This window comes from Papilio xuthus, unplaced genomic scaffold, assembly GCF_000836235.2.
Source record: "Papilio xuthus unplaced genomic scaffold, Pxut_1.1 DF827714.1, whole genome shotgun sequence".
NCBI classification, from domain to species: Eukaryota; Metazoa; Arthropoda; class Insecta; order Lepidoptera; family Papilionidae; genus Papilio; species Papilio xuthus.
Window position 1 is genome coordinate 1094996 of NW_013530935.1, and position 20886 is coordinate 1115881.

Consider the following 20886-nt stretch of genomic DNA (forward strand, 5'->3'; position numbering starts at 1 on the left):
TTAAACGCTTTTTTATACTCTTTCGTATTACAAAGCGTGTAATTAACTTGTAAATTTAAACATAAGAGTCATCTAGTAAATATGAATTATACTGATTTGTGTTAAAATTATGGTTAACATATTCGAACAGGTAGTCCATGGCCAGTGTAAGGACTTACGTCTACTTGTGTTGTGCAATCTGAAATGCCTCTGGCATACGATTATGTTTTGTCTCATATATTTTTATAAGTGAGAAAGAGATATACATACGTGGGCTTACCACCCGCTGTACGGGATGATCTGGTTCAATCAATTAATAATTTGATGTTAAAACGTTATGCCTCGTTACGTCTGTAGAAAATGTATTTTTAATCTTCTCTTTGATCGTTTTAGAGTTAAATTATTATCATATCGCATGTCTCGTTGATGAAACTTTCATAATAATTAAATATTTAAATGTTCCTTTATTTAAATTGAAACACACGCTTTTTTATCATAAGGTGGCAAACGAGCGAACGGTCACCTGAAATCGCTGAAATAGCGAAGTGACTGTTGCCCATAGACATACGCAATTGCATATGCGTTGCCTACCTATAATCGACGGAGGAGAGGATGCATAGAAAGTAAATATTTTCCCTTTCCATGCATCCTCTCATCCGGAAAGTCCACTTCCACTTCCCTTCAATTCCTTATAATAAAAAGGGGTGGGGGAGGGAAAGAGGACTAAATTAGGCCTCCGGGACGCACACTCATCAGACGAAACGCGGAATCGATTCCACTTGACGCCTGTCTTCTGTGTGGTCGTGGTATTTCACCGGGCGAGCCGGGCCTATTCGTGCGAAGATGTTAAAGCGGGCTCTAACACTGTAAAAATAAAATTCTTTAAAGTATGAAAATGTGACTAAAACTGCATTTTGTACTCGATTAGACTTTTAGTGGTGACGTCACAAGTAAAGGATTCATAAACAAATCTTTTCCGTCCAGTCACATTTATAACCCAAAAGCTATTCAATCCAAGCTATTTAAGCAAGTATTGCCACACTAAAAATATATATTAATACAAAACCTTCATAGTTAATTAAATGCAACAAAAACATATACATTTTTTTTTAATTTCAACACTGTCAATTACGCGGCAAAAGCACAACAAAAACTGTTCCGTTTCAATCAGTATTGTGACATGATTTAGGGCAACTATATCAATGCTTTCACTAACGTAATACTGGCAACACAACGTCTGAAAAGGATTTATTGTCCATTCACTTTAAAATACAGGTTACTCTATATTTTGATCACAGAGATATCTTCCAATTATATTTAACTCTGTAATAATTAAATATACTCTGGCTGCTTACTTCTACTAGTTACTTGTGACTTCATTAGCGTGGTATTTAAAAAAATAACCTATATGCCACAAAAGCTAATTGCTATTAAAAGTCCCAATAAATTCAGTCCAGCTCTTCCGAAGATTACCCTGACCAAACACGAAATTGCGGACAGATAGACAAAAATTAAAAAAAAATCATTAAAAGAAACAAGTCTTACTATTAACACTATCAATACGAACGAACAAACGGACTGACATGATATTTGGACTAGATACGAAATATGGAAAAGCAAATTGGCTACCATTTTTTTTTTCACTAAAAATACAAGCATGAAAAATGTTACTATTAGTTTAATGAAAATTGTACATCATCTCTTATAAATCAAACTTTCACAATCCATAAAGTTAAATGGGTAACTTAAAAAGAATTATTTACGCCTATCCGTTCAAGTTAATGATTCGCGCCAAAAGTAGTTGAAAACATAATGAAACTGCTTCTTTCGCGCCCAAAATTGATGAATTACCCGATACCTGCCATTTATCGTACAAATTGCGAGTTGCTGTAAGTAAATTGTAAATGTTTAAATTGGAAATTATTATTTAAGTATAAATTGACCTCTAGAACCTGATCGTATTTTAACTGCACCTGTCCATACAGGTAAGGGGTCCCCTCGTTGACAAACCTTTAAAAAGTTGGACACAAAAAAGAAAATCCGTGTGAGAGAATGTAAGATTGTCTACAGCCACAATATTATTATTGTAAGGTACATCTTACTAATATTATAAATTTACTTCTTACTAATCTTACTAATATTATAAATGAGAATGGATGGATGTTTGTTTGAAGATATCTCTAGAACGTCCAAACACATCGTGATCACATTTGACATATGGAACATAGTCTAGAAGAACACATAGGCTACTAATTATGTATTTTTATTCCGTCCGGACGGAGTCGCGGGCGACATCTAGTACTCCTATATTAATATTACAAAGGAAACACACGGTAATTAGAAAACTATGTTGCATTCTTTGTCAATGACTAATTTTGATTTTTGACTGTATGTTACGCTTTATAAACAAGTAAAAACTTCATTATTTTATTTTTTAAATCTTTAATTCGCAAGCATTTTGTTTGTTTTTTGTATGTCACTGAAAATGTTTATAGCTATTTAACAATTAATCGTGTTTTCGTAACACACCACATCGTTGCACTGTGACGAACGATGACTCATTATGTGACTCGTATGGTGAGTTGCCCCTGCCGAAACATACAGAAATCTGTGTTTTGCTAAGAGATACATACGTTCATCATCAACCTGCCCTTATCCCTATCGAGGGTCGGCACAGTATGTACTACTCCTCCATACATCTCTATCAGCCGTCATATCCGAGTCTACCTCCTTCCTACGCATATCCTCTTTCACACAGTCATTCCATACTTTTTTTGGTCTTCGTCTACCCTTGTAGCCATCCACATTCAATCTCATTACTTTTTTGCTTATATCATCATCATTCCTCCGCATAACATGTCCAAACCACGCTAATCTTTTACTCTTCAATTTCTCGATCACTGGCGGTAGCGCCAAACTTCCTTTTAATATACACATTTTTAACTTTATCCTTTCTTGTCACACCACACATCCATCTTAGCATACGCGTTTCAGCTAAATGCAATCTTCTTTCTTCTTTCTAAGAGATACGTACGTTAAAAGATTAAAAATAACAAAACAGTAAAGCATTAAACAAAACACCCGGATATGTCTTGTCATACTCTAATACATTGGTCAATAAACCAAAGACGGAGCTCTCAAACTACGAACAAAAGGTAATACAAACAGACAAACAGTAGAATACAATGCGCACTAATTTGTTCCTTTAATATTGACTACTCTCTCCTGAATATGGTCGGGTTACAAAGTACGGTACAGAAGCGTTGGTATTATAATTATACTTATCTTGTTTTGGAACCGATTATTTGAAACAAGCTGTCGCCCACGACGTATTTAAAAATGTAATAAGTAAATTATGTGTTCTTCCAGACTATGTTCTATATCTGTGCCAAATTCCATTAAGATCCATTGAGCCGTTCCGGTGATACTGTTTAACAAACGACCATCTATCCAGCCATGCATCTAAACATTCGAATTTATTAGTAAGAGTAGTAAGTACAAGATGGCATCATTCAAGAGACCCGATATGGATACATCATAAAGTATTTTATCCCTTATCTCCCTATTTATCTATTAATGAAAAAAGACATCATGAGAATTGTGCCTAATAAATCCACATCAGTAACCACCCTTAATAACGATGTGAGTAATCCCTCAGGATTAATTCTGAGTCCATCTCTAGGGAAGAAAGAATTGACGTTTCGAGGACCCTATTTAGTTTTTTAGGCTCTATTTTGCCAAATTAAATTTCCTTATTTTAAATTTCACAGAATTTTGATGATTGACCTTATTAATCTATATTACAAATCTTACTAATATTATAAATGCGAAAGTTTAGATGATGTTTGTTAGAAGGTATCTCGGTAATAGCTTTACGTTTCTTGATGAAATTTGGCTACTTAAGTATTTTTTTTTAATTCTGCACGAATGGAATCGCGGGCGACAACTAGTACTAACTATAGTTATATCAAATATGTTTCACAAATGAAACTTTGAATACACAATACGTTTATAATTTTTTTTTAAATATTAATAAATTAACTATAGTTATATTTTATTATATTGTTTTAACAATACAAAAGTAATTGTTTACATTGTGTTAAACAATCAGGAAATGAGATAGGAGGCAGATTTTATGAATGAAATCGGATGTCGGTGTTTGCTTTGATGTAACTGTACAATGAGCTTTCTGATGAATCATATGATGACGAATTTTGTCATTAAATCTGAGATTTGCAGGCGTTTTACTTTCTTCCTCAACATATACATTAAAAAGTTTGTCTGTAGCGTTTTTAGTAGACACTAATCAAGTCTTTTCTTGCATTCAACACAAGCTTTGGCCCGCGACCCCGTCCGCACGAAATTAAAAAAAGCTATTTACTAGTATCTTCCTAGACTATGTTCTACATCCATGCCAAATTTCAGGGAGATCCATGCAGTCGTTCTAGAGATACATTCGAAAAACATATATCCAAACATTCGCATTTATAATATTAGTAAGATTTCTAATTTTTTTTATAAAAAAATACAACTTCATGAAAATCTCTTGTGTGTTTGTTTTGAAACTCGAAAATAGGTAATTATTCTAATAATAGTCTCCATCAACCCTTTTCTAATCAAAACTCTTGAGGTCAATGTACCCAACTCCCTCTCACAATATGTAGAGCAGTAGGGTGGATGAAATTGGTTCGCACACTCTTGGGGATTTAACCTTTTTGTATCCCTAATAATTTGCAAAAAATTGTAGTGTTATTGAAAATATAAAAAAACAGTAATAAGCCGATTGGAAAACGATCAAATTTATTAAAGTACGATATAAATGCGTGCATGGATCGTATTAATTAGTTGACCTTAATTTTTCTTTCCATTTAGGTGACAAGTGTGAATTATGTTTTATACGAAAAGGAAACAATATTTTTTCGACCAATCAACAACGTACAATGAAGTATAAAGGTAACACCACATAAAACTGTAAAACAGACATCATAGAACTGATAAAAAAATTTAAGCATAGTTTGTAAAGTATTGGACCACACACAGATACAAAGATGTTGCCATGGTTACGAATTAACAAGTATTAACAGGTTGAAGTCGACAATCTTGCTATCGCTATATATGTGATTGTTTAGATGGATAGAGGGAAGGATGGATGTTTGTTTGAAGGTATTTCCGGAACGGCTGCATGGATCTAACTGAAATTTGGCATACACATAGAACATAGTCTGGAAGAACACATAGGCTAATTAACTTTGTTTTTAATTCAGTGCGGACGGAGTCGCGGGCGACAGCTAGTATGTTATAAAAAGATTTTCATTGAGACATCTTTATTATAGGAGACGTTGTACTTTTTTATGTTATTTTTTGCAATTAATAAAATATCTCACTAACCCATAGTCACAATTTTCTTTAACTCATGAAGATAACTAATTATATCATTTTAAATTAGACATACTGAAACCTTTTGAAATACTGGTCGCATATCCGCAGCCTCTAAAAATATATAAAAAACAGATACAACCGGTTTCGTCAGATCGGGCTATGGAATGAGCAAAAAATGAAACGTCAAAGATTTATAATACGCACCGAGTCTCGCACGACTAAATTATCATTGCGGTACGAGATTGATGTTAAATTACAACAAAAACAAGGAGTCATAAAATAATTTACAACTGTATGAACAGTTACTGTAATAGAAAACGCAGTAACGATCGCTGGATTCATGTTCTTCCTGCCATCATAAAACTTAGCACTCAATCGCACGAGCGGTTTTTTAACGCAGCGTCAAAACTCGGCATTTGCATATATTGACAAATCACTCTTGTTCCATTCACCCAGTGCTTAAATTACATTGCCCATTAAAAAGCGTCGCGTTTTAAAAGCACTGCCGTATTAACAGATACATATAAATGCATTTTTTTATTTAAACGCTTATTTAACGCGCAGTAAAAAAGCGCTCGTGTGAATAAGGACTTATAACGGATGAAACAAAATGTCACATAGTTCCCCAGTGTAATTATATACATACAAAATAAATTCTAATTAAAATTAAATTATAATACATAATTACACGTACATTCACGCCCTCAACCAACAGGTGTAGGCAGAAAAAAGGTTTTCCAAATGTCCATTCACAAGCTCAGTCTATTCTTAGTTAATTTCAACACAAACGTCTTTGAACGTACAGACAAGACTCAGACATAAAAAAAGACGAACAAAATGGCATGCTTGCACACAGCCGTCTTTAGTCGTCTGGTATTTAAATGGAATGCAATTCCGAGTGAAATTTCTCTCTACTGAGCAAAGGCCATCGTAAACTTAATTCAAATAATATTATCATTGACTTTAAAGCTATAAGAGATAGTGAAAGCGAAAAAGACCAAACTGATCTATACTTAATCTATGACGACCACTTTGTCATAGATTAAGAACAAATAAAAATGATATTTAATGAGTCTCATGAAAGTTATTAATTTACAGAAAACATGGACACAAAAGGATGGATGAATGGATGTTTGTTAGAATATATATCTAAAACAGCTGCATGGATTTCACTATAATTTGGTATAAATGTAGAATATAGCCTGAGAGAACACATAGGCCACTATTTTTTTTAATTTCGCACGGATGTAGTCGCTGCAGCTAGTAATTAAATTTAAAAAAAATGTAGACTGCATTTTGAATCAATTATTAACACTATTTTAATACGTGTAAAAGTTTAAAAAAAGCAGAAATTTTGATTGTTTATCTGTCGTTTTATTGGACGAGGAATCAAACTGAAATTACTCCTACGTTTTGAGTATCATTAAACCAGAGTGTCATATAGTGTCATGCACTGAACAAACACATTAATTAGTGCGTTACATTCGTTGACACGTTAAGGCCAACTGGACGACATGTTTTAAAGATGACATCATTTGTTCCATAATAGGAATTTTAACGCAAAAATGCAAATACGACGTATTTATGTAAATAAAAATAAAATAGAATAGATAATATAACGAAATGTCTCGTGATTATATACGAAATAAAACTGAAGGATATTAAGGTTTATTATTAGAATAGTTTCCGTTATTTTTCAAACAAATTAAGTGTATGTACTTGACTGTTGCCAAAACTCACTTACAAAAACATAATTTGGTCCCTCTCATTTACTCTTACAAAACAGAGATAGAAATATATCTCAATATACATGTTTCGGTAGTGGAACTTACTATTCTAAGGTATGTATAAATAATTTTACTATCACTAAAGAAAAGGTTTAGCATTATGTCTTTAACCGTCGGTTTCTGAGACCAAAATCTCCGTTTAAAACATATTGATATCTCTGTTTTATTAAAGATAATGTCAGGGATGACGATGTGTTTTATACAGGGACTAGTTGTCGCCCGCGACATCGCCCGCGCGCGGATTTTAAAACTTATTGACGCTTCGCTCCTATTGGTCGCAGCGTAATGTTATTATATATAGCCTAAAGCCTTCCTCTATAAATGGACTATCCAACAAAAAAGAATTTTTCAAATCGGACTAGCAGTTCCTGAAATTAGCGCGTATAAACAAACAAACAAACAAACTCTTGCGCTTTATAATATTAGTATAGATTTTGGTGTCAGAAACTCACAGTAAGTGGTCTCCCTTAGTAAATTTTGTATGATATATCTACACTTAGAATCTTCCTTAGTGACCGATTAGAACTGTGAGTACGACATTAACTATAATAAGGTTAATTTCCTGTTACATAGCCTTCGTCCGCCACCATCTCAGACAGCGTGGGTGATGGCAGGTTATGGTCTCGTGACTCACATTCATTGAGCAGAATTGTGAGTAATGCACCCCCACGTGAGGTGGATGTACCACAGAAATGTGGTGAAATATTTTACAATTACGAAGCAAGAATTTTAAAGAAAATATACAAACATTTTGCTGTTACATATTCACTTTAATACTAAGTTAACTCAAATATCAAAATCTTTGCTTATCTTTGCTTTAAATTAACTAACTTAACCACGCAGATATAGAGATAAATTCAGAATTTTTCTTAATTATCAAGTTATTTTTGTCGAAAAAAAGACAGAAAGAAATTACAAAATATGTCATAGATACTTAGTGTTCGCTTTACATCACTATTCCAAAAACTCTTGAAAAAATCGTACTCAGAAATGACTTATCAGTAGCTCTTATCATCTTCAAAGAAACCGCGTACATCGGTGGATAAGGAAAAACACAATGTATCGGTACTTGTCAATATGCGTATATTTTTTAATAAAAAAAAATTCTGCTTCAAATCGTTTATGCGATATTTCTAACTGTAGATTTTCACTGATTCATACAAAGGAATTTATAAAGCATCGTCCTCTCTTATTTTTCTCAAAAAGTTATGGCATGGAAGATTTAGCAGTGGAACCCGTGCGTAACATAAGACATCCTATAAAAACAATTCTTTATTAGTCCAGGATTCGAACACACTGTCAAAAAACAGTCAAGGCATTCCTTACATTGGAATATCAATCTAATAATTTCCTTCATAACTCATTTTATTAATAAGATTAGATATAATAAAATATGATAATAAACATTGTATTAATTATGTATGGCGCCATCTTATCAAATTCGGTTTCGAAGGAATGATATCAAATGCAATAACACATAAAATGTAAATTTTATTGCCACTGATAAAATTTAAATCTAAAACACAATATAAACTCCAATTTTGATGTTATGAGTAAACTTGCATTCAAAGTTAAACGCAACTAAAGCATCCTGAAAAGATCGTTATTTGAAAAAGTAACTAAACTACCTTATTTGCTCCCTGATTTTTCTTATTTTAAACAAAACAAATAATTTGGGTCATAAGAGGACATCAATTGATATACTGTATATCTCAAAAGGATTAAAATTCGTTAAGATGCTCAAATATTGTTAATGCTCGTAACCATCCAAGTATAAATTAATTACAAATTTACAAAATTAAATATACTATAAAACATATATTTAAATGAACATCTCAGCGATTTAAACCATCTATTCTCCGATATTCCAATCACGACAATATATTAAAGATAAACTGCTATTTACTGAGACTATTTGTGTCATTACAGCGATATAAATAGCGAACAAGGGACATTAAATGTTCATCGACTTACCTAAGAAGCTAAGATTTAGCTTTTCGTCGATCTCATCATCTTGAAAGTATTCTAACTTTTTCGAATTCATCTTACATACTCCTTGGGAACACGAAAGGTCACAAACACTTGCCTTTCACATAAAACAAATCTTTTCCAACATCACGGTTTGCACACACAATTAAACTTTATATTTAACACGTAAGTACCAGTGACGATATTGTTACATTTGTTTGTGTTTTAATTTGATTTTGGAACGTTAAAAATGGCGGCGTACGCGCTGACAACCGTCGCGCAGCGTTGCACCGACGCGAATGAGACGACAATCGACCAATCGGCGACGCGGCTGTAATGCCCGCTCTGTTCAAACCTGTAGACTCTACAACTTGTAAACTGATTTTAAACTTTTTACTCCTTACCTTTTACTCTATTTACATTATAATTGTTTACTCTTAAATATCACGAACGAGAATTGCTTATTTAAAAAAGCGCAGTTTTTTATTGCCCTTTTGTATTGCGTAAGAGTTTATGAATCTGCAATTTACAAAGACTAATTATAAACTAAATATGGCTGCCAGTCTTAATTTGCTCTAAAATTTGCTTATAGAAAGAATTTCCAAATGAATTCAAACTAGAAATAAAGGTAGATGTTTACTAGAACAGGTTTAAAGTAAGCTAAGTTTATAAATTTCACGGTTTATACAGATTACGCGCCTACTTAAGTTTACTTTGAAGTCACAGCCGCCTTGCACTTTTTTTAAACGTCAAAAAATTTTACACGATATCTTAAGAATATATTACAAAGTAACAAATGGCATATAAACAAGAAAATCAAGTTTGGTTTAAAACACAGATTCCTTAGTGTCATTCCGTATATATATTTTTTATAGTATTGCAATTTGTTACCAGTATTTTTCGCCGGCTGGCATTACCATTTAAATATATAGGTAAATATGTACCTATATAGTTTAACTTGGTGTTGCCCGCGACTCCGTCTGTGGAGAATTAAAAAAACTTAATAAGTAGCCTATGTGCTTCCAGATTATGTTCCTTAAATACGTTAAATTTCAGTGCGATCCAAGCAACCGTGATACCTTCAAACATCATTTTAACGCCAATAGCCAAATGGTTAAAGGTACGGATTTCCGATCACGTGGATAGTTCGAATCCCGCCAATCGACAATTGCCGTAAACCATATCCTAGACGGGCCTAGAGCTTACTTGAAATCGGACAAGAAATATTCACGAAAATTTGCTAATATTAAAAAAAAATCCATCCATCCATACATTCGCATTTATAATATTTATGACAAACTCCAGGAAGATTTGCGTACACAATTTGAATATTCTAATTGTGTCCACACCAGTACGAAGTTACCCAACAATGCAAAACAAATTATTATTACTTTAGGGGTTGAGTCAGCCCCCAGGGCGCATTGTTCTCGTAACACGCGTAAACTAAGGCATGACTTTATTAACGAGTTTTGCTGCAACAATGACTGTAAATTGAGGATATTTAAAAAGTATTTACGCTACCCTGGATGTAGTAAAATATAATAGCATTTTGATATACGTTGAAATTAGTAACAAATGAAAGCGGGTACCATGGCACTAGGGTTTATTAAATAAAATATTAAAAACAAATATTTTTTTTTTAAATTAAGGTTCCGAAGATACTGGCAGCGTTCCCCCTTTGAATTACTAATTCTTTGTCCGAGGTAGCTGCCAGCTCTTCGGTCCCCTGTGATGTCGATTAACTTTTTTGATATTTCCTTAAAGCCTTAAAGCTCTAGGACCCACGGACCAAGGGTCTCGACACCGAATGGGACAAAATCAAATTCGGAACAAAAATTGGTAAATTAAAAAATATTATATTGAAATTTGGTTACAAACTATATTATATAATTCAATTTCAAAATAATATCGTAAGTTCATTAAAAGAGTGTAATTTAAATAACAAGCACAATTTCATTACGTTCAAAAATATCAATGTAAAAAATTATTTTATTAATTATGGTAAACTCGATTTTTAAATTTAAATAAAACCTTAAAGGTCCAATCAAAACAGGCCACTTCCTGGCAATCGATTTAAAAAAAAAACTGGGACGCAAATGTCGGGTTCCCACAAGATCCTGTTTTTATGCTCCGGTCAAATCGGTCGAGTCAGTATTCCCGAGGCTAATTTTGTCAGATGGTAACACCATGTAATTTTGTGTCCCATTAATCTTCTGCGTTGTTTCTGGATAGACGGACAGGCGGGGCACTGGCCAGGAATGAGACAGTCGTTATGATACAGACTAAATAGGCGAGACTGGATATGCAACAATTGTCTATGACTCACTCAATAATAAGGAAACAACTATACAATAAGTGTAAATAACTGTTTTTTTTATTGAATACATTTATTAATAAAAAGTTTCACTTTCATATAATTGAATGTGCTGTCTCCTGAAACTCATTTTCAACTAGTTCCGGAGACAGAGCCCACAAAGTTTTGTGTAAATGTATTTTTCTTTGCCCAATAAACAATTTTTTTTATTATTTAATTTATGGCCCGCAAAACTGCTTATGCAGTTTGACTGCAGGTAACTCTCTTTATTTAAACATAGCTTATAAATAATCTTTATATATAATTCTTCTGTGCGTGTGTATGTCACTGAACTTCTCTCAAACGACTGGACCGATTTTGATGAAATTTTTTGTGTGTGTTCAAGGGGATCTGGGAATGGTTTAGATTCACAATTTTGTCCGCAGGACAATGTTTTTTTAATTAATTTTTAATTTATTAGTAGTAGTTGTTAATTTTGGAATATTTTACATTGGATCCGACAGACGGCGCTACCATCGCAGTGTCAAATTTTAAATAATATTCGAATTTTATTTTTAGTCTGTCCCTAGCTTAGCTTATTAAAAACAGTTTGAAATTTTCAAATTAAAGACGTGTAGACAGGACAACGTCTGTCGGGTCCGCTAGTAAATTATAAATTACTACAATTAATTTACGTAAATGTTTTTTTAAATAAACTTTTCAATTTAGCATGTGTTATTTATGTTTATTCATAAGTTCCAGGTAATTAGAAGTGTAATGCAAGACGAGGGGTTTCACCCTAACGAACTTATTGACTTAAAGTGCAAAGTATATTATATAAGTACACTAAATGCGGACGTGTCGGCAAAAGCAACGAGCATGCCATTCCTAATGACAGAGAAAGATTAAAAGAAATAATAAATGATACTTACCTTTTATGAACTCCTAGTACTTCGTACCTACCAGGTTAACTAATTCTAGAATTTCATAATTATAATCAACATTAAATTAGGGACAAAGACCACTTAGTGTATACTAAAATAGGTGTAGAATCCCTTAATGTAGATTTCTCTCACTATATATGCAATTATAATATTCTGAGTGCGTTAAAGATAGGAAAATTATATACCAGCTTTCGTATCGTTCACATTAACCAAGGTTTCAATGAAGTAGATTAATTTTAACGAAATTAACAGTCGCATGGACAAAATAACAGACAATCTTTACACTTTTAACGTAATATTGGAATTATGGTAAACCGTGACCGTACCTAATTAACAATAATATTTATGACATACCTGATTACAGGCAGCATTCGCATATCGATATTCATTTTAACGATGTTCACTAAAACGATTATTTATCGATTTTTAATTCCATCGACAACACTAAGTATCGAGAAGATAATAACAAGACTATAAGTTGTATAGACGTCGGTACAGAACGACATAATTGTATATATTTATATACTAATGACAGTTTACGCGGACCACACCGACTTCGATGTTTTCTGTTACCCCAGGCTTCATTATTAGCCTACTTTTGTGGAAAGGTGTTGTGAAATGATGGTGAAACTGAAAGTGATACTGGATATGAAACATAAACATTGGAATAACTTAGCTAACTATGACGTATTCCTTATTTATTCATTTAATGCATAAAATTTAAATACCATAAAATAATTTCGTCAAATTGCAAGAGCATTTTATGGGCGTAAAACAGGACCTTTATATTCTTATTCTTAAGGTGCCTCACAGACTAGCACCTTACTTAAGAAGATCTTAGGGTGAAGAAAAACATCGTGATGCAACCTGCACATATCTGAGAAGAAATTCAAAGATATGTGTCAACCAACCCGCACTTGGCCAGCGTGGTTGACTATTGCCTAATAACCCTTAACTTAGTGTAGGCTCCGAGCCCCTCGGTGGGGACGTATAGTGAGCTGATGATGATGATGAATTTAATTAAAGTTACTTATTTGGTAGCGTAGATATTTAGTAGTTGAGTTTAATTTCCTCTTATAGCTGTCTTTTCTATAAATTCGTTAAAGGTAAATAGCACACATCCACCACTGGTATATAGCACACTGAACCAAATCAGATTTGTGCAATATTTGGATGTTTATCAAAAGTACCTATTCCATTCTTTGGATCTGTAAACTACCAAATTTAAAATCAATAAAAGTTAAAAAATCTTATATATTTGTAACCTACAATATTATCTTGTAATTAATTAAAATTTACGTAATATTTGAACATTATATTTATCAGAAGATGTATAATTTTGTACATTGTTAAAAATTAAAGAAATTACCATAATGTGGGCTTGGTAATCTCATAACATGTACAATGATGTAACACATAACAATTACCTTCAATAACCTGCTACTACATAATAAAGAAAGCCGAGGTATACATACTAGCTGTCGCTCGCGATTTCGTCCGTGCAAAATAAAAAAAGTTAATTAGTAGCCTATTTATTCTTCCAGATTATGTTCTACATCTATGCCTGTCAGTATCCATGCAGCCGTTCTGGTAACCTTCTAACAAAGATCCATCCATCCATACGTTAAAACATTCGCATTAGTAAGATAATATTTTGCAACCTGCAGTGCACTCCCGCAACCTTAACCAGGTTGCTGGAGTGTGCTGGATGCGGGCGGCACAGGACCGGGCATTGTGGCATTCAATGGGTGAGGCCTACGTCCAGCAGTGGATGAATTTAGCTTGACTATGACGATGATGACGGTGAATATTTTGCAGTTTATTTTTATAATTTACTGTGACGTTTTTATGTACAATTCAACTTGAAGAAATTCTTACTAATATCATAAATGCGAATGTTTGGATGTATGGATGTTTGTTAAAAGGTATCTCCAGAACGGCCTCATGGATCTTGGTAAAATTTGTTATAGATGTAGAACATAGTCGGAAAGAACACACTACTAATTAGGTTTTTTTAATCCCGCGCGGACGAAGTAAAAGGCGACAGCTAGTATAAAAATGTTTATTTAAGCCTAAGTAAAGCTTGTTTACTTTTTGCAAATTTTACTCTTGGTAGTTTGTTATTTTTCATATAAATTCCTTTGAATCTGTTTTTTGGTTGTTTATTTTTTAATGCAAAATCTTGATAGTATTGAGTACCCTTAACGATATTATTCATCAAAACTGGCCACGACTTAGGGTTATTTTTAAATTTTCAATTTTGTACGAAAGATTAAAAGTTTCGCAAAATAATTTATTCTACCTAATCTTCACTCATCCAATATTAAAATATTAATAATGAATTTTAAATATCAGTCCCACTTAAACAAAATAAAACCACATTGTTTGTTGCTAGATAAAAATATTTGTTGAGATCCCAATCCTTTCTAGTCCAACCTTTTTTATATGTTCTATAAAGATAATATTTATATAAAGATATAAAGATCATATATTTTTAAACCAGCAAACTATTCCAAGGTCACATTCATGGTTGGACCTAAGTCCATCAGTCCCGAAATGTTTTTCATACCAATACCTCGGATCCCAGCAGTACCTTTAAAGGAGTCTTACATAGATTTATAACCTCTAGATGTGCACCAAATTCCACGCTCGAAAGTATAGTAAATTTAAAAAGTGTTATTCTGTGTTTAAAAAAGTAAAACACTTCAAAGAGTAACATAATAATAGTCTAGAAGTCTCTTCTTTCTTTTATTGTGTCTGTTAAGTTTACAATTGTTCTTTCGAAGACTGCATCAATCGATGTCTACTTTTATAAACCAGGAAATATAGATTTTACAATGTGATTAACGTATTTTATTTACAGTTGGTTTCCGAGACTTAAATCTCGGTACAAATATCATCTTGTCTTTTATCTTTGATAAATCAGAGTAAACAATATGTTTTAAATGTGGATTTTGGCCTCAGAAACCCATAGTGAGTTCTGTTTGACTTTAACGTGGGATTTTATTATGACGATTGACTTTCATGTTACTTTTGGGATTCAGAATCTGATATATCTGCGTGGGTCTATTTAAAATTCTTCTCTCGTACAGTCCGAGGCGCGCTCCGAACATTTTTAGGCGTTCGGTCACTCGACCCTTTCTCATCGATTTTTTTTCCCATATAAAAACAAACGTTTGTTATTTTTTATTCCTGACTTATATGGATCTGTAATTTTTGTCTGCGAACTCAATAAATATAAAACATCTCACATGTCTTGTCTTAAATAAACTTTCCATTTATTAATAAAAAATGTTTTTGTGTACCTTAACAGTACCTAGAAAATATGTAGGATCACACATAAAAGGTTCAATGTACTAAAATTATACATTAAAGCGATTATGGTCTACTATAGTCAAAAATTTATTATTAAGAGCTATAACGTAAATTATTTTCTGCAACTTGTATGTGACAAGATTGTAAAAGGTAATTTGTCCATCTACTAAATTATTCATACTTTCGTAAGACATTATACTAAACTGATATATAAACACGGCTAAACAGTCACGTATATTCGTCCGGTGGCGGCACCGACTAGTTTCGAGCCCATCGGGGGCCCTTCATCAGAATGAGTGGTACTGGTATTATTTCGCGGACGCGGCCCGTCGCTTACTCCCGCGTCCGCGAAATACGTGAGTGTTTAGCCGTGTTTATATATCAGTTTTGTCCATATATACATCTTACTAATATTACAAATACGAATGTTTTTAGAAAATATCTCCAGAACGGCTCAACGGAGCTTGATGAAATTTGCCATGAATGTATAACACAGTCTGGAAGAATACATATGCCCTGGCACTATCGCCCGTGGACAGAGTCGCGGGCGACAGTTAGTATTAATATAATACGTTAAAGCTCAATTCTTCATAAACACTTTCGGTCAATACTTGTTTCTACAGCATTTTTATTTTATTTTTTGAAGTAAAAACTTCGAATCGTCAGCAGTAACGTACCTGATATGGATCTATTTTTATGACGTCATCATTCACAGCATTCGGATCCGAGTCCTGGGTCAACTAGAGATTAATTGGTCTGATTGTAACGCTACGGACACACGAACTGAATACAAAATGTTACTATAGTACTAGTTAGCACAAGCTATAAAAGGGCGAATTGTGCGTTAGGTAAGAGTGAATTCAATACGTGGACCGAATTAGAAATGGTGGCTATTTAGGCACTTAAAGATGAAATTTTCAGATTGATTTGTTTTAGTTTAAGTTATTTTTACACTTTTAAGAGAGTCGGTGGTTCAGGAGTTAAGCACTTGACTTGCAATCTGCAGATCCTGGGTTCTAATCCCGCCATGTACCAATGTGTTTTGCGATTTCCGATGATGATTTCCGAAGAAACTTTCGTTATATTGCAGTACCATAATTTTATATGCAAATACTAAACCTTTATTCAATGTCATGGCTTTTAATAATTCATGTTAAACGACACGGATTTTTTAGCTGAGCAGAGCAACAGCATTAAGCGGATGTTTAAGTAACGATTAAAGGATTCTGAGTTAGGTACAAAACATCCAGCTTCACAACGAATATTATAAAAGTAAAAAAGCAGATCATGAATTACTATAGAAAAAGGTTTCTAAATTAAAAAGTCCATCAAACGCGCGGTCAAGTTGCGTCCGTTGACTGCATGACTCATCCGCGCGCACGCAAAAAGTTGTCCGGGGCAGCTAAAATGCCGCACTAGGTTTTTAGGTCAACATTTTTATTTAAACTGACGATTTAAGTTAAAGATATTATATATACTTTACTTGATATGTTATATTGTTATGAGGTGAATTATTTTAGTGCAACGTTTTCAAATGACACCCAAATAGAAAGTTGTTAAGTAAACTGTATAAAATTGTGATTTGGTTTTTTATATGGAATTAATTAATTTAATGTTAATAGTAATTTAAACTTTATTATCCGTGAAAACGGAATTAACATATAAAGTAGAAGTTGTATAAGAAACAATTATTTTATGAATTCAGGTTTGCAAAATATTGTTCGTATTAACAGAAAATTAATTTAAATATTCACGTATTATAAATTAGATAATGTAACTAACAGGTGTCTTGTTACCTTAAGCATAATTAAAAATCTGATCACGTGATGTTTAATTTAAAGATACATCTTATAACACCTGATATGAAATTACTTACTACATATTTTTTCAACGTAAATAACATTTATCAGAATAAATGTTGATGCAACATTTTAGTGGCTCTATTCCATGCGTCTAATAAGTAAATTGTTTGCTATAAACGGCCCGGCAACCTGTTCCCATTGTTATTTCAACATCCCTTGTGTTGGTCGACACCTCAACTGCCGGCGTTGCTATTCCAGTGAATGAAAAAGGGCCGCTATGCTGTACACGGGCTTTGGGAAATCGACTTGCTGGATGCAGGATTTTGTAGTTAACAATGTTGCGTGCAGTAAGCTACTGCTTGAAGTTATCCGTGTATGGCAGTCCTAAGTATTGATTATGCGTAGTTTTTACGGAGTTGGTCATACCTTTTATGGTTCTATGACAAATAGTACAGGTTCATCCATTAAGTTTTTTAAGTAAGTCAGTAATACAAATGTTTAATACAACTAAGCCGTGGCGTTCTACCTATTAATATATATTTTTTGATTTCTATTAAATTTGGATTTATGTACCTAGCAATTTCTTTAGATGAATATTTTTTCTATGTTTTTTTTAATTCAAATTATTTCGAAGTACGGTAAATATTCTACAAATAACACGATAGATAAATCACAAAACATAAAAGCGTGGTACAATCGTATTTGTACAGCATTCTATTTTAAAGTTATTTAATTGCGGAAGTATTACAAAACAAATAAATATTTAGGCTCGGGCCACACGAACGCATCTGGCTTTTAATGTTCCACAGTGCTCTGTTACAGGAATTCCTATGATTTGTTTGACTTATACTATACTAGCGGACCCGACAGACGTTGTCCTGTCTACACATCTTTAATTTGAATAAATTAATATGAAGTTAATATTTGATGAAAATTGTGAATCTAAACCATTCCCAGATCCCCTTGAACACACACAAAAAATTTCATTAAAATCGGTCCAGTAGTTTGAGAGAAGTTCAGTGACATACACACTCACAGAAGAATTATATATATACTAGCGGACCCGACAGACGTTGTCTTGTCTACACGTCTTTAATTTGAAACTGACTGAAAAAATTGACACTGCGATGGTAGCGCCGTCTGTCGGATCCAATGTAAAACATTCCAAAATCAACAACTACTAATAAATTAAAAAAACGTTGTCCAGCGGACAAAATTGTGAATCTAAACCATTCCCAGATCCCCTTGAACACACACAAACAATTTCATCAAAATTGGTCCAGTCGTTTGAGAGAAGTTCAGTGACATACACACACACAGAAGAATTATATATATAAAGATATACGAATATAAGTTATTTTGGTACATTTCAAACATTTCAACGATAAAACTAATTGAGATAAAATAGAAAATTCTTAAAACAAAGCTTTTCATCCAAGAAATTTTAGAAAGTACAAAGAAAGAAAGTGTTAGTTACCAGAATCCTTCGAAACAGTTTGACCGATTTTAATTTAATTTTATGTTCAAAGCATATTCAAAGGAGTCAGACGGAGTCGCGGGCGACATCTAGTGTAAAACAAAGTACTTATAAAATTAAAGAAAAAAAATTGCAAAGTAAAGTAAGCTTTTAAAGCTATAAAAACAGATTATAAATTAACAAAAAAATACTTAAATTATGAGGTTTAACTCCAAGACCTTATTTTCAAACAGGTTGCAACGTGTTCGATTCCTGATTAATAATGTCAAATATGCAGACATCGGATGCAAATCTTTACGTGCAACAGGAAATTCCTCTGACGCACCGCAATACAAAGACAAACTAATATGCAAATACGCGACATGCGTCTACAAGAAGCAATTTGTAACAAATGCTTGAATACTTAAAGTTAAAAAAAAAACAATTTACTAAGTACAAGTCGGTTCTAAGTTAAATTGTAAACCTAACCTAAGAGTTACATTTCATGCTTACGACTAACGCAGATGCCTTTATTCTAAAGTAACTTGCAAAATAATCTTCATCTATTAGGTTCCAACCATCCTTAGGGGTTTAGGTTAGTTCGCGAAAACTAATAGCCGGACAGACCAGGCAGGCCGGACATTTGGGTAGAAAAGGACACGCACACACACGTACTATTTAGGATTTTGTCTCATCGTTAGCGAAATTTAAAACGACGGACGCTGTTTATTTTGGCCGGACACGCAATCAAAAAGCCTACCTATATCTTTAGCTAGGCTTTTTGATTGCGTGACTTTAGCTTTATACAGACGCCTGGCAACACTATATGGAAGGCTATAAACTTTTTTTATAGGCTCAAAAAAAGCAATCACAAATCTAAATGCTTGATATAATTGCATATATGTTATTGCGCAATACATCTTAGGCAACTTTATTACTTCATTTACACAATTCAATACAAAAACGATTTCATATTCTTTGTTTAACGCACATAAAGGCGTGGTCCGTTAATATAAATAAATACACAATGAATTTGTTACGTAAGTCTCAATTGTTTCGTACGATCATATTGACTGCGTGCGAGCAGTTTCTTATGATTAAGTTATTGTTCCGTTTAGGTGCGGCAATATTTGATCGGCAGATGCTATTTTATTCCATAACTCCTCATATTTACTATTTGGGTTCCTTGCACTGTTATCTGTTGTAACGAAGCAACTGTATAAATATTGTCATCTCTTTCATTCTGTTTGAATAAAAAAGAGACAGCAATATGTGTTATTACAAAAGTCGTGTTAATGTTTGAAGTAAGGCATTGTTTTAAAATATACAAAAACATCCTTACTTATCTCTAGGAAAATATGAGGAAAGACATGTTTTTATACAGATGGAATCTCGTGATAAAGGGTTATAAATATTGATATTTTAATTAAGTTACGGAACCCAATTAGATAATAGTTGACACGTAATTAGCAGGCTTTTGTTATCGTTCTTATAACTCTGTTTGTTTGTCAATCAATGTCAACGTTTATATAATACTAGGTGTCGCCCGCGACTCCGTCTGCGCGGTATTAAATACAAACATAATTAGTAGCCTATGTGTTCTTCCAGACTATGTTTTACATGTATGCGAAATATTTAATCGAGATCCGTTCAGTCGTTCTGGAAATACCTTCAAACAAAGGAGTAATATGTAGTTGCCTTTACTTTTTTATAATTTCGTTGACGTCCATAGTTTCAATCACCGATTGTCAAAGGGATGAAAGAAATGTATTTTTCTGGAGTAACACAGTAAATGATAAAATAATAAAGCATATAATATAACTAATAAATAGCAGTGACCCTGATTCGCAAGTAAATTAAATGAAAAAAAAATAAAAAGAAAAAAAGATCGTGTACAATTGGTTCGACTCGAGAAAGTGGCCATTCGACTCGGTCAGATAAAAGTACCTACAGTTTTTAATTT

At 33.1% G+C, this 20886-nt stretch overlaps 1 protein-coding gene across 4 annotated transcripts in view; it reads right to left on the reverse strand.

Moving 5' to 3' along the window:
- The window catches only part of rols (zinc-RING finger and ankyrin repeat domain-containing protein rolling pebbles), a 144096-nt gene that overhangs the window by 111312 nt on the left and 11898 nt on the right, over nucleotides 1–20886 (reverse strand). Inside the window, exon 1 of one of the 4 annotated variants that reach the window (XM_013310734.1) lies at nucleotides 9120–9419. The exons of 2 other annotated variants lie outside the window; for them this stretch is intronic. In XM_013310734.1, coding sequence (XP_013166188.1) covers nucleotides 9120–9189 — 70 coding nt within the window. In that variant the 5' untranslated portion in view covers nucleotides 9190–9419. Of the gene's footprint in view, nucleotides 1–9119; nucleotides 9420–20886 lie in introns of those variants that run through there. One more of the 4 variants, XM_013310735.1, reaches the window with a different exon arrangement.